At 35.6% G+C, this 14,127-nt stretch overlaps 1 protein-coding gene across 6 annotated transcripts in view; it reads right to left on the bottom strand.

The window, feature by feature from the left end:
* PPIG (peptidylprolyl isomerase G) overlaps positions 1-14,127 on the bottom strand; it is a 45,061-nt gene that overhangs the window by 12,890 nt on the left and 18,044 nt on the right. For 4 of the 6 annotated variants that reach the window (XM_006935342.5, XM_045033917.1, XM_045033916.1 and 1 more), the window contains 2 exons: positions 9,332-9,361; positions 9,107-9,246 (listed from right to left, as the gene is read on the bottom strand). In XM_006935342.5, coding sequence (XP_006935404.3) covers positions 9,107-9,246; positions 9,332-9,361 — 170 coding nt within the window. Of the gene's footprint in view, positions 1-9,106; positions 9,247-9,331; positions 9,423-9,617; positions 10,851-14,127 lie in introns of those variants that run through there. The other 2 variants (XM_045033919.1, XM_045033918.1) reach the window with 2 other exon arrangements.

Genomic DNA, 14,127 nt, shown 5'->3' with positions numbered 1-14,127 from the left:
TCTGTGCTGACAGCTCACAGCCTGGAGCCTGCTTCGGATTCCGTTTCCCTCTCTCAATGCCCCTCACTGGCTCGCTTGCGCACACATGCTCTCTCTCAAAAATAAACAAACATTAAAAAAAAAAATTTTTTTTTTAAATAACAAAGGGAGAAATGACCAGGATATAAGTAAAATGAGGTTGGCCATGACTTAATTGTTGAAGGTGGGTAAATGAACACTGTTGTTTGGTTATAGTACTTCAACCATTTTGTATATGTTAATATTTTCCATGATAAAAAAATATCAGAGGACAAAGAAAACACATCTTTGGACTACTGGTTGTTTATAGACCTTAACTGAAAGGGTTAACTGCTGGTTTATAACTTTTCCTTTAGCCTCAGGAACACCTGAGGCACAAGTGCCATATCATTCTTGAAATCCTTAACTCAGAATTTATAGGAGTGTACTAATTCCAAGAGAAATGACAACCGGTCTGAAATTACTATGTCCTTTACCAAGGACTTACAGTTCACTGCCAAAATAATTTTTCCAGTACCAATGAATGCTAACACATTGGAGTATGGGTACAAGGTATAAAAGGTGAAGGGACACCAGGTAATGGTTTCATCACACAGTCATGTTCCTCTGGATCATGAAAATAACAAGTGTGAGATGCCTGGGACATACACAAGCTCTGCCTGGAAATCATGAGATCTCCACTATGTTGTTGCTGTATAAACTGTTCTGTTTCCTGTCCGGTGTATCTTTTTAACTTTTCATTTTCTGAAAAGTTTGAGAGACAGAGTGCAAGCAGGGGAGGGGCAAAGAAAGAGGGAGACACAGATTTTGAAGCAGGATCCAGGCTCTGAGCTGTCAGCACACAGCTCAATGTGGAGCCCAAACCTATGAGCTGTGAGATCATGACATGAGCCAAAGTTTGCTGCCAAACTGACTGAGCCACCCAGGCGCCCTTGGTATTATCCTTTCTTAAAGGAAAATAAACTTAGTGCTGAATGAAGTCTATTTTGTCTCATGAGTTCAATCGTTAACCTGAAGCCAAGACTACTACTGTTGAGGCAGAATAAGTATCTTTTAAACATGTATAAACTGAAACATCTACTTATATATACTACAAACCTGAGAGATGGGTGGGTGGCCACGGGTAATCAAACTTAAAACAACTGAAGGAGTAAATTAATAATAAGTAACTCTCAATAAAAATTTAAGAGCACATAATAGGCAAGCAAAATAAAAATATCCCATATAAATACAGTAATGCTTTAATTGATTACCATGATTACTAGCTCCAACCTATATTTTGCAATGAGATTCTTTCCTATGAGAAATATACTGCAGTTGGTTTATTTAACAAACAAGCCTATTCTCCCCACCAAATGTACTGAATATATTTCAAATAACCATTATTTAGTTCACACATGACTTTTCAAGAAAACATCTGAGCGAAGCAAGATATCACAACAATACGAAATGCTGGAACTATTTGTATGGTAATATAATCTGCCTGAATACCAGATGACATCTACCATACAAGGAAAATAAACTGTGTTTTAGGAAAAATGCCCTGGAAGAGAACTTAGAAAGCTCTAAGGTTAAAAAGGTGTCCTCTTCTGATGTTTGTCAATATTACTTTTTAAGTGAAATTTAGTTTACATGTCCCTTTCCTATGATCTGCTCAGAAAAAGAGAGAAAATGACTGAGAAAGAAATGGCAAGTTAAAGAAGAGTAAAAAGGCAAAAAATAGAGACACGACAAAATCAGTATTAGTTCTAACAAAATGTATCCGGATTCTCAAAATCTGTGTTAAAAGTAAAATAAAAATATGATTTAGGCACATTGAGAATCTGACTGAAACTTTATCCTTCTCAGATCAGTAAGTACAGATGACCAAACCCCTGTACAGTCAAAAATCCACATGTAATTTTTGACTCCACAAAAACTTAACTGCAAACAGCCTGTTCGAGTAACATATTTTGTATGTTAATGGATTATATACTGTATTCCTAAAATAAGCTAGAGAAAAATATTAAGAAAACTGTAAGGAAAGAAAACACATTTACAGTACTGCACTGTATTTATATATTAAAAAAAAATCCATGTATAAGTGGAACCATGCAGTTCAAACCTGTGTGTTCACAGGTCAACCATATGTTTAACTGAACAGTATATAGATCTATACCCACCATGATGCCACGATACAAAGATAAAGAATAGTAGAGTTTATGGGGAAATTCCATAATAAACTCATAAGACATGCCCCTTCCCTCAGAGTTTAGAATCTATTTAGAAAATAAGACCAATGGGGCGCCTGGGTGGCGCAGTCGGTTAAGCATCCGACTTCAGCCAGGTCACGATCTCGCGGTCCGTGAGTTCGAGCCCCGCGTCGGGCTCTGGGCTGATGGCTCAGAGCCTGGAGCCTGTTTCCGATTCTGTGTCTCCCTCTCTCTCTGCTCCTCCCCCGTTCATGCTCTGTCTCTCTCTGTCCCAAAAATAAATAAACGTTGAAGAAAATAAGACCAAGAAGTGTGAACTCAATAGCAAACAGCATCAGAAAATATACATGTAAGTACTAAGTGTTCTAAAAACTCTGACTATAGGGGCACCTGGGTTGAGTGTCCAATTTCGGCTGAGGTCATGATCTCATGGTTTGGGGGTTTGAGCCCCATGTCAGGCTCTGTGCTAACAGCTCAGAGCCTGGAGCCTGCTTCAGATTCTCTGTCTCCCTCTCTCTCTGCCCGTCTCCTGCTTGCACTCTGTCTCTCTCTCTCAAAAATAAACACTAAAAAATGTATATGTATAAAAAAAGAAACTGACTATAAATTGTATATATAGGGATTTAGAAGACAGTATAGTCAATAAGGAAAAGAGTAAAGTAGAAAGGCTTTGAAGAATTACAGTCAGTTCCACTGTTATACAACCTATGTATTCCTATAAATCACTGTGCTATATATGAAAAATTGCACAAGAAAAACCACATGGCTTGTGGGAAAAATGGGGAAAGGGGCGCAAAATTCAAACTTCATCAATGATACATAAAAAAGAATAAGAAACTAATAAAAATAGCAGCAGAGTTTTACACATGTTAAATGGTTAAGAAATACATAAATATGTGGGAACGCAAACTGGTGCAGCCAGTCTGGAAAACAGTATGGAGGTTCCTCAAAAAACTAAAAATAGAACTACCCTATAATCCAGTAATTCCACTACTGGGTATTTACCCAAAGAATATAAAAACACAAATTCAAAAAGATATATGCACCCCTGTATTATTTACCATAGTGAAATTATGGAAGCTGCCCCCACTGATAGATGAATGGATAAAGATGTGGTATATGCACAATGGAATATTACTCAGCCATAAAAAAAAGAATGAAAACTTTTCATCTGCAACAACATGGATGGATCTAGAGGATATTAATACTAAGTAAAGTAAGACAGTCAGTGAAAGACAAATACCATATAATTTCACTCACGTGGAATTCAAGAAACAAAACAACGAACAAAGAAAAAAGAGACAAACCAAAAAACCCCTTATAAGACTATAGAGAACAAACTGATAGTTACCAGAGTGGGACAGGATGGCTGAAATAGGTGAAAAGGATTAAGAGTACACTTATCATGATGAGTACTGAGTAATGTACAGAGTTGCTGAATCACTAAAACTAATATATCAATCAATCAAATGGCGAAAGGAATTTCTCCAAATAGGAAATAACAGAAAGTGACTTGGAATTTCAAAAAGAAAAAACAATAGAATGAGTAAAAGATAAGAGATAAAGGAATGATATCAGTTCATATAAATGGTTCTTAAATTAAAAGATGTTAACATCAGGGATGCCTGGGTGGCTCAGCTGGTTAAGCAACTGACTCTTAATTTCAGCTCAGGTCATGATCTCAGTTTGTGAGACTGAGCCCTACATTGGGGTCTGCACTGACAGCACAGAGCCTGCTTGGGATTCTCTTTCCCCACTTCTCTCTCTGCCCCTGCCCTATTCTCTCTCTCAAAATAAATAAAACTTAAAAAACAAAACAAAACAAAACAAAACAAAACAAAACAAAACCCTGACCTATTTTAAGGCTGGTAAAGATTACAAGTTTGGTTGGGCCACCTGGGTGGCTTAGCTGGTTAAGCATCTTGACTTCGGCTCAGGTCATGATCTCACGGTTCATTGAGTCAAGTCCCATGTCAGGCTCTGTACCGACAACTCAGAGCGTGGAGTCTGCTTTGGATTCTGTGTCTCCCTCTCTCTTTCTCTGCCCCTCCCCTTCTTGCGCTCTGTCTCCCTCACTCAAAAATAAACAAACATTAAGAAAAAAAAAAGATTACACAGAGTTCGGCAATACGTGGCTTTGCAAAGTATATAAGAGTAATTTATTTTCTAATATTTTTTTTGAGAGAGAGAGAGAGATAGCATGAGTAGGAGAGGGCAGAGAGAGAGAGGGAGACACAGAACCCAAAGCAGGCTCTAGATTCTGAGTTGTCTGCATAGAGCCTGACATGGGGCTCAAACTCACACACCATGAGATCATGACCTGAGCCAAAGTCAGACGATTAACCGAATGAGCCACCCAGGTGCCCCAGAAGGTAATTTATTTTCTTATATTCACTGGCAGTGTCTACCAAAATTACAAATGCATGACCCCTGTAGTCTATTAATTCCACTTTTAAGAATTTATTCTATGTGACCAAAATTCACATATAGACCGATATACAAAATGTGGGAATGAAAATTGATGGGCAGAGATTGGAAGAAGACTTTTCATTGACTGACTATCCTTTTTGGCCTCTAAATTTTCAACCAAATTAATATATTAAATGTTAAAAACTGTAGATATTTTAAAACTTCCAAGTATGACAATAATGGGATACTGCCAAAAAAACAAACAAAAAACCCTACTTACCACTTACACAAAATCTATTTCAAAGTATCTTTAACAAACATTTAAGAATCCTTAAGGTAAAAATGAAACACTACCTAAAGCAAAGACACAATGCAAGTTAAAAATCATAATGGGATGAAAACGAATAACAAAGAATAACACTTTAAACTTGTGGGCCATTTCTGGATAGTTTTTTAGATTATGTGATTTGCTTATCACTATGTAAAAGAACTTCCTAAACCTATTCACTGACCTTTTTGGAGGGTGGGGTAGGGTACAGTGTGATCTTTTTTTTTTTTTTTTTTTTAACGTTTATTTTTGAGATAGAGACAGAGCATGAATGGGGGAGGGTCAGAGAGAGAGAGAGAGGGAGACACAGAATCTGAAACAGGCTCCAGGCTCTGAGCTGTCAGCACAGAGCCCGACGCGGGGCTTGAACTCACGAACGAACCGCGAGATCATGACCAGAGCCGAAGTCGGATGCTTAACCCACTGAGCCACCCAGGCGCCCCACAGTGTAATCTTACTAATTAGGTACTGATTCTACTAGTATGATAAAGTAAAACAAACTCCAGAACATTTTACTTGTAAAGATTTCAGGTAAAAAAAAAAAAAAAAATGCTGCCTTATTCATTTTTATTTGAGATCTACAGATTTTATATCAATGAATTTCACATGAAACCTTTATATTGAAGGCAATTTCTAGGGCATCATCAAATAGGATAGAATAAAGAATAGAACTATTCCTAAAATAGGTCTCCTTTAGGTATTTTCATTTCATATTACTGGTCTCATCTCCTAGATAGTTTCTAAGTTTAACATCCCACTATCTTCCAGCACAAGTTCCATCACCACTGCTCCTAATTCCAGGTTAAGAACAATGAATGGGATCCTCTTACTATATAAATGAATCTCTGGTGTTCTTTACCGTCTCCTGAGTACAAGATTCACTGACTATTTCCCCTATTGTTTTTTTTTTTGTGCATTGCCAGGCAATGTTTCCTACCACATACAGGCAAAACTTCTACTCATACAACTATCTACTGTATATCCATCTGTAACTCAGCACTTGTGTTTCTGTAACATAAAACTCTATGTAATATAGCAATGGCCCCATCTCTTATTGCATGGTCAAGGTGTGTACAGACCTCTCTTTTAACCTGAGGTCATGCCAACTCCTGAAAAATCAGTAAGCAGCTTGACTTAGGTAGTGGTTTCATTCTTTGGTGGTCTATGTTCCATCCTCCATTCTGTCCCTTGACAGCCTCTACAGAAATGCAGTTTTTATTAGCCTCCAGTGTTCCATTCCTACATGTGTTGGAAGGTTCTTCTTCTTAACTCTGAACCTTCTCAGGTATATTCAAATAGCTACAAAAAACGGAATTTCCAATTCTGCAACAGCAAAAGGGATAAAGGCCCAAGAAGATTGCCCAGACTCACCAAGACCATATACAGGTGGGCCCAGACAGTCAGAATTCTTCAGAAGTCTTTTTGTTTTCTTTCAGGAAGTTAGAAAAAGAAAAAAAAAGATTCTGTATTTATTTCTTTTTAAACTGGGGTGTAAATCTCTCAAACAAGATTTTAAATATAATGATGAACACCACAGTGTTGCATAAAGCTTTCTGACTGTTTCCAATTTAAAGCTGTAAGGAGGCCATCAAACTTACAAATTGGATGTGAGACACAGCTCTGCCTAAAAAAAGATTATATAGATGCATGACAAAATCCATTCTGACCAATGTTCTGAATAGTAATTAAAGGACTGCAGGGTAATAGGTTCCAAACTTTGTGACCTCAAATATAAAGATCTTTTCATATTTCCACAGTATAGAACAGGACAGGGTAGGCATGGGAGTATGGCTTAAAACACACTTGACCTTTACATGAACTCCTGGGCAGACACTAATAAAGCCAAATGTTCCCTCCCCACCTGCTAAAACTGATAAGGGCAAGGTATGCTTCCTTAGCAAGAGTTTGAGGGACACACAGTAGGACACTACATCAACTTTCAGCACAACTGTCTGGTCACAATGGCATCAGCAAAATTAGCATTTATTTCTACATGTGAAAATACATGATGAAGACAAATAATAAATAACATACAAAGAGTGCACTCATTCACTTTCTCATTCTTTCAGCAATAATTCAAACACTGACCTTTTATTACTAAAAGAATGTTTACACCAAATTTATTAGAAAATCTATGCTTATGGTTTAAAATGTGCATTTTTATTACCCCAATTTCTTTCTAAATATATATACCACAGTATCCTTAACTTTTATAAGCAGAGAATATATCCTAACACAAGAGACCTTAAAGAGACACAAGAGACATAAAGTACAAGAAAAAACCCAAGTTTTTAGTAGAAAATAAAAGATAAAAATTTCCTAGATGATTTGAGAAGAAATAATGCCTTAAACGAAAATATTCCAATGATACTAACAGTCTTAAGGATTAAGTATCAGTATCAGGGTGTAAAATTTGCAAACATTAATTAGTTTTTGTTTTTTCTAATGTAAGATACTCAGTAACATCTCATTCTTCACTGGATCTTCACAAACACAAAACATATATTATACATGTTGTTTGTGCATAAAGATAGACAGCCAGGCTTATGAATATCAGCAAGTTATATAAACAGTCCCATTATGAGCTGCAGCATATTCCTGCAATGGTTTACAAAGTATATATATATTTAATATGACAGAGAAGAAAATTATCAGAATCGAAGTGGAATAGAGAAAACAGAAAATTAAAAATAAGCTTCTATGACTAGTTTGGGTGTTTTTACATTAAAAGAAAACAAATGTGCCTATTTCTAAATGATACAAAGGAAATCAGTATACCTAAAACTTGAGAACAGAATGTTCTACTTAGGGCAATTCTGAAAAGAATGTTAAAGACTTTAATGAGTTAGCAATACATAACAGAAAAGGCTCTAAATCTGGAGCCAGCAAGCTTGGGTTTGAAGCTTAGTTCCCTGCTGTGGTAAAAACCTTAATCTTCTTGACTATCCTCATCTGTAAAATGGGAGAAATTAGTACAGTTATTGTAAGGATCAGAATGGATTATAGGGGCACCTAGGTGGCTGAGTTGCTTAAGGGTCTGACTTGTGACTTTGGATCAGGTCATGATCTCACAGTTTGGTTGTGCGATGGAGCTCTGCGTGCATCTGTGCTTGACAGTATGGAGCCTGCTTGGGATTGTCTGTCTCTCTCTCTCTCTCTCTCTCAAAAATAAATAAATTAAAAAAAAAAAAAAAGAAAAGAAAAGATTATAGATGACTCTCACATTCGTTAAACATGAAAAACTAAATATGGATACTATTCCCTAGACTAGTAAGAATAGGAAGAATATAGTCCATTTATTATTTTATTGTTTTCTCACAGGTAATCTCACCCCATTAATTTTAGGGTAACGAAGGACCCAATATTTGTCAAAAATAATGGCAGTTACGTATTTCACATATATAATATAAACACTTAAAACATTAAGTAAACAAAAAAATATTAAGTAAACAAAGTTCCATAATATCATACCAAACTATTGGTCATGTTAATTTCAAATGTTCTGGTCTAAGTAAAGAAGTTTCTCAAATATTCCAAATACTTCTGAATCTCAGTAGTGCATAAACGGAAATAATTATTCCCTGAAGTTTCTTTATGTTATTCTCTTCAATTGTCATCGTCCCCCTCACTGTGTCTTTCTCTAGAAGAGTATTTATTTACCATGCTATTTATACAACTACAGTTAAAAAACAAAACAAAACAAAACCCCAAAACAAAGTGGAAGGAGAAGGATAAATTATAGCAAACTAACAAGAAGGGAAAATTAGAGGGGCACCTGGGTGGCTCAGTCGGTTAAGCATCTGACTTTGGCTCAGGTCATGATCTTATGGTTTGTAAGTTCAAGCCCTGTGTTGGGCTCTGTACTGACAGCTCAGAGCCTGGAGCCTGCTTCGGATTCTGTGTCTCCCTCTCTCTCCACCCCTCCCCCGCTCACACTGTGACTCCCCCCCCCAAAGGTAAATAAACATTAATTTTTTTTTAATGGGAAAACTAGATGACTCCATGGTAAATGAACAAAGTGTGAAGATAAAAGACATTCAGAAAACACAAATGCCTCATATGTATGTTCACATTAGTATGAATTTCACACCAACAATTTAGAATGTCTCTGATCGTTTAGCATGCATAAGAATTATCAGAAATATGTGCTTGTTTTTACCTTTAGATTTGGGAATTAGCTCTCCACAACTGAGTATCCGCACCTCAGCAAATGGTTTGCTAGCTGCATCTGTTTTCTGATTTTCTATCTCTCTTACAACTTCTTGGCCAGATATCACTTGCCCAAAAACAACATGATGCCTAAAGAGTCAAGTAAAGATGACTAAATAAAAGCTTTTAATTTTAACATTAAAGTGGTCAAAAAATAAATTAAAATAATCTTTACCCATCTAAATGAGGAGTTGGCTTCGTTGTTCTTTGGAAGTCATCAGATAGAAGAATAAAAACAAAGTCAGAGAAAAACAAAGTTAGCATCTCTAAAAAGGAAAAGAAAATAACTGCATTGGAAACAAAGTTGCATACAAAGAAATCACATGCTATTTTAACATAATAGAATTTTACTACATTAACCTTAAGTCGAACAGAAAAAATTCAAGATGCTTTCTACATAATGTATTTTCAAAAACTCATTCTGATCATGAAAGTAATACCACTCATTGTTGAGAACTTACATGTTAACTAAAGTTGACATTTTGGTGTTATTTCCATTCATCCACGTTTCTTGCATGTGCCTGGGTTCTTACTGAACATGTAGAATGTTCTATGGTTTTTATAAATTCTATTGTATGAACAGACCACAATTTAACAAAAGATTCCACTAGTTTATGGGTTTAACAATAGTGCTTTTCAACCTTAACATTTTAAACAGTTAAAGCATAGATCAACTGCATAACTGTGGTTTTGTTTTCCACAGTTTCAGTCACCTATGGTAACCTGTGGTCAGTCCACAGTCTAGAAGCAGATGATCCTCCATCTGACATACTATCAGTTCAAAAGTAACCTAACACTACATCACAATGCCTGTTATTCACCTCACTTCATCTCATCAGGTAGGCATTTTATCATCTCACATCATCACAAAAAGGGTAAGTACAATACAGTAAGAGATTCCGATAGAGACCACATTCATATAACTTTTGTTACAGTGTATTGTTCTTTTTGCTATTGTTGTTAGTCTCTTATTATCCCTAAATTGTAAATTAAACTTTATCACAGGTATGTCTATATAGGAAAACATGTAATATATAGAGAGTTCAGTACTATATGAAGTTTCAGGCATCCACTGGAGGGAATCTTTGAAACGTACTTCCCGTGAATAAAAGGGGACTTACTGTATATATTCAGATGGGCCTCACATGTGTTCTGTTGACTAGAACAGAAATGGTCCATATAGTGTTTGTAAAAATTTTAATTAGTTGCCAACATTAAAAGTTTTGGATACTTTGACTCAAAAATCCAGAATTCAGACCTTCTGGAACGCTGGAAGGTGTGGCGCCTGCATGAGGCAGTAACTGGTCAGGCTGACTATCCCTATCTTTTTAATACATGGATTATCAGTTTAGATTCTTGTCCCAGCAGGCTTTACTGGCTTATGTTACCGAAGATCCAAAGACCTTCGAGTTTATTTTCCCTGATATACAAACAAACTTCACATTGAAGAAATCTGGATTAAAACTTTTGACAAAATTCAAAATAAGCAAAAAGTCCTGCAAATGAAGTAATTTTGTAAAATCTTTTTTTCTACTCCACACCAAACTTAAAATCTTTGTAGTTGAGAAGATTGGTATTGGTGTAGAATGAAGATGGACACTGTATATCATTTATTATGTTAAAGAATCGTATCAAACAAGGCATTAGATGGGGTGCCTGGGTGGCTCAGTCGGTTAAGCATCCGACTTGAGCTCAGGTCATGATCTCCTGAGTCATCAGTTGGGAGCCCCAAGCTGGGCTCTGTGCTGACAGTTCAGAGCCTGGAGCCTGCTTCAGATTCCGTGTCTCCTTCCCTCTCTGCCCCTCCCCCACCTGCACTCTGTCTCTCTCAAAAATAAACATTAAAAAAAGTTTTTAAAAAGGCACTAGAAATTTGGAAGAAGGAACACAATCTAAGCTAACCTTTGGTTAAAGCCCACATGATACTAATTAACAAAAATTCAAACATGTTCATGTATTTTCATAAGTTCACCTTACATGTAAAACTAACTCCTTACTGTTTTCTTCCTACAACAGCTATGTTCACCTGAAGTTGTTTAAACCCTTTAGAGATGTAAAAACCATTGTGTATACCCTATGTGTATTTGTATTACATGTTACATTCAACGTATACATATATTTTGTATCTAGATTTAGTCAAACATCACTTCACAGATTCCATAACTTGCAAGTTCACTTCCTCACTAGAATTCATTTATAACCCCTAAACTCTGCGTTTTCATGGTCATTCTCGAATTGGTGAAAAAGTGTATTGAAGAGGAGAAAAACGAGAACTCTTATACAGTGCTGATAGGAATATAAAATGATGCAACCACTGTGGAAAACAGTTTAGTGGCTCCTCACAGAGCTAACCATAGACAAATATTGCATGATTCTGCTTGTGGATCTAAAAAAAATTTTTTTAATGTTTTATTTATTTTTAAGACAGAGAGAGACTGAGCATGAGTGGGGATGGGGCAGATAGGGAGACACAGAATGTGAAGCAGGCTGCAGGCTCTGAGCTGTCAGCACAGAGCCCAACGTGGGGCTCAAACTCACGAACTGTGAGATCATGACCTGAGCCGAAGTTGGACGCTGAACTGACTGAGCCACCTGGGAGCCCCTGCTTGTATATCTAGAATAGGAAATTCATGGAGACAGAAAACAGAATAGAGGTTACCAGGGGCTGAGGGTAAAAAGAAATGGGTTAGTTTCTGGGACAATGAAACCATTTTGGAAACAGTGGTGACAGTGGCACAATATTGTGAATATAATTAATACCATTAAATTATACATTTAAAAATGATTAAAATGGCAAATTTCATATCACATATGTTGCCACAATAAAAAAGTTTTTTAAGATTAAAAAACTGAAGTTGTCTCCTTTAAAAACAATAAAAACAAAACACAAGTTAAAGAAGGGTTACCTAGAAATAAAGAGAGATAAGGAAAAATCAACACATAGAGTGAAGATTCTGAGAATATACGTGAAGGATTACATAAACTTAACAGAGAAGTTTTGGATAGCACAGGAAGGGTTTTAATTTAAAGACAAACAAATGAAAACAGTGTTGTTGAAGATCTGGTGACACTGGAACTTGCATACTATACTGTTGATACTAGAGTACATTATATAGCAATATCTATATCTATATCTATATATATAGATATATAGATATCTATATATATAGAAAGACTTAAAAGACTTATAAAGACATATATATATATATATATATATATATATATATAGAAAGACTTAAAAATATGTAAACATTTCACTAGTAAACTTCTAGCAACTTATGTAAAATAGTTAAAAATGCTTCAAACAATAGGTACAACAATGCTCACTGCAGCAGTTTGAAAACCAGGAAGCAAGCCAAATGTTCAAAATTTAGATAAATAAAGACGGTCCTCAGTGGCTCAGTCAGTTAAGCATCCAACTCTTGATTTCAGCTTAGGTCATGATCTCACGGTTTTGTAGGTTCAAGTCCTGCCTCAGGCTCTGCACTGATCCTGCAGAGCCTGCTCGGGATTCTCTCTCCCTCTCTCTGTCCCTCCCCTGCATGCTCACTCTCTTGGTCTCTCCCATAATAAATAAATAAACTTAAAAAAAAATTAGACAAATAAAGCATAGTACATTCAACCAATGGATTCACGTATAGCTATCAAAATATTAATACTTAGCTATGTGCAGAGATTTATATTGTATCCAAAGTTTATTATAGAGTATATGCAACATTTAGGTTACATTTTTATTGCAGAGAAAGACATTCTGGGGACAGGAATTTTTTCTTCTATTTATCTGTGTTCTTATTTTTCTACGACCAACATGATATAAATTGTTTTCATTTAAAAAATCAGAAAGACAATTAATTGCCTTAAAAAGGCAATTAGTTGAATGAACTAGAGTCTATTGACACACCAGAGTAATATGCAGCTGCAAGATAAATGAAAAGGATCTCTATGAACTGATATGGAGTGATTTCCAGGATATACTGCTAAGTGAAAAGAACAAAAAACACTGTATGCAGTATGCTATCTGTTGTGTAAGAAAAAAAGGAAAATAAAAAAATATATATATGTATCTGTGCTTATTTTTGTAAAAAGAAATAGAGGAAGATAAGCCAGAAACTAATAAGGTTTGGTTACTAATATGGATGGATGGGAATGGGATGAAAAAATGGGGAATGGCAATGGAGTGAAAAGTTAGGTGGATACGATACTTAAGAGGTATTCTTTTTGAATCATGTTTTATAAACTTAAAAAAAAAAAAACTAAAAACTAATCATGGTGAGACAACAAAATATAATCATACACCAATCAACCTAACATATTTTGAGCCACAAAACCACACAAAATTCACACCAAAACCACACAAAATTCACACCAAAAGGCACTAATCTGAGCCACTTTTAAACACAGTATTTTAACTACATACCCTTGGTCTAAAAACAAAAATAACTATAAGTAAATAACAACTCTAGTTAGTAGGTTACTTTTCATAGAATAGAATAGCAAGTTTTTAAATAGAATTCAGCAAATGGGTAGAAATTCTGAAGATAATGGGAGCCAGGTTTTTCACTATTGAAGACGGGAATTACAAATATGGAATAGTAAATCACTGGAATAAGCCATATGGTGCTTACAGATTAAGTTCTTCTGAGACAAGGAGAGTCTAAGGCTATTGAGGAGGAGAGCAAATCTGTACCGATAGGACATGATAAAAAATATGCACTGTTGAAGAGTCCTGGCCAAAATTTTTTGGGGTTCAGAATTGGAAGCATTAGCAGTACCCACTTTGGAACTATAAATAATTTTTAGTAAGTACGCAAATTCACAAATATAGAATCTTTGAATAATGAGGATCAACTGCATTTCATTCTTTGTAAACAAGTAATTTATAAAGAGATACTCTGCAAATATTCTTATTATTAAACTTGTGCTCTAAATAAATAATTCTTTCCTCAATCAGTCATTATGGAGATGACTGCA

Source organism: Felis catus, chromosome C1, assembly GCF_018350175.1.
Source record: "Felis catus isolate Fca126 chromosome C1, F.catus_Fca126_mat1.0, whole genome shotgun sequence".
Lineage (NCBI taxonomy): Eukaryota > Metazoa > Chordata > Mammalia > Carnivora > Felidae > Felis > Felis catus.
This window is presented reverse-complemented; position numbering and strand designations above follow the sequence as displayed.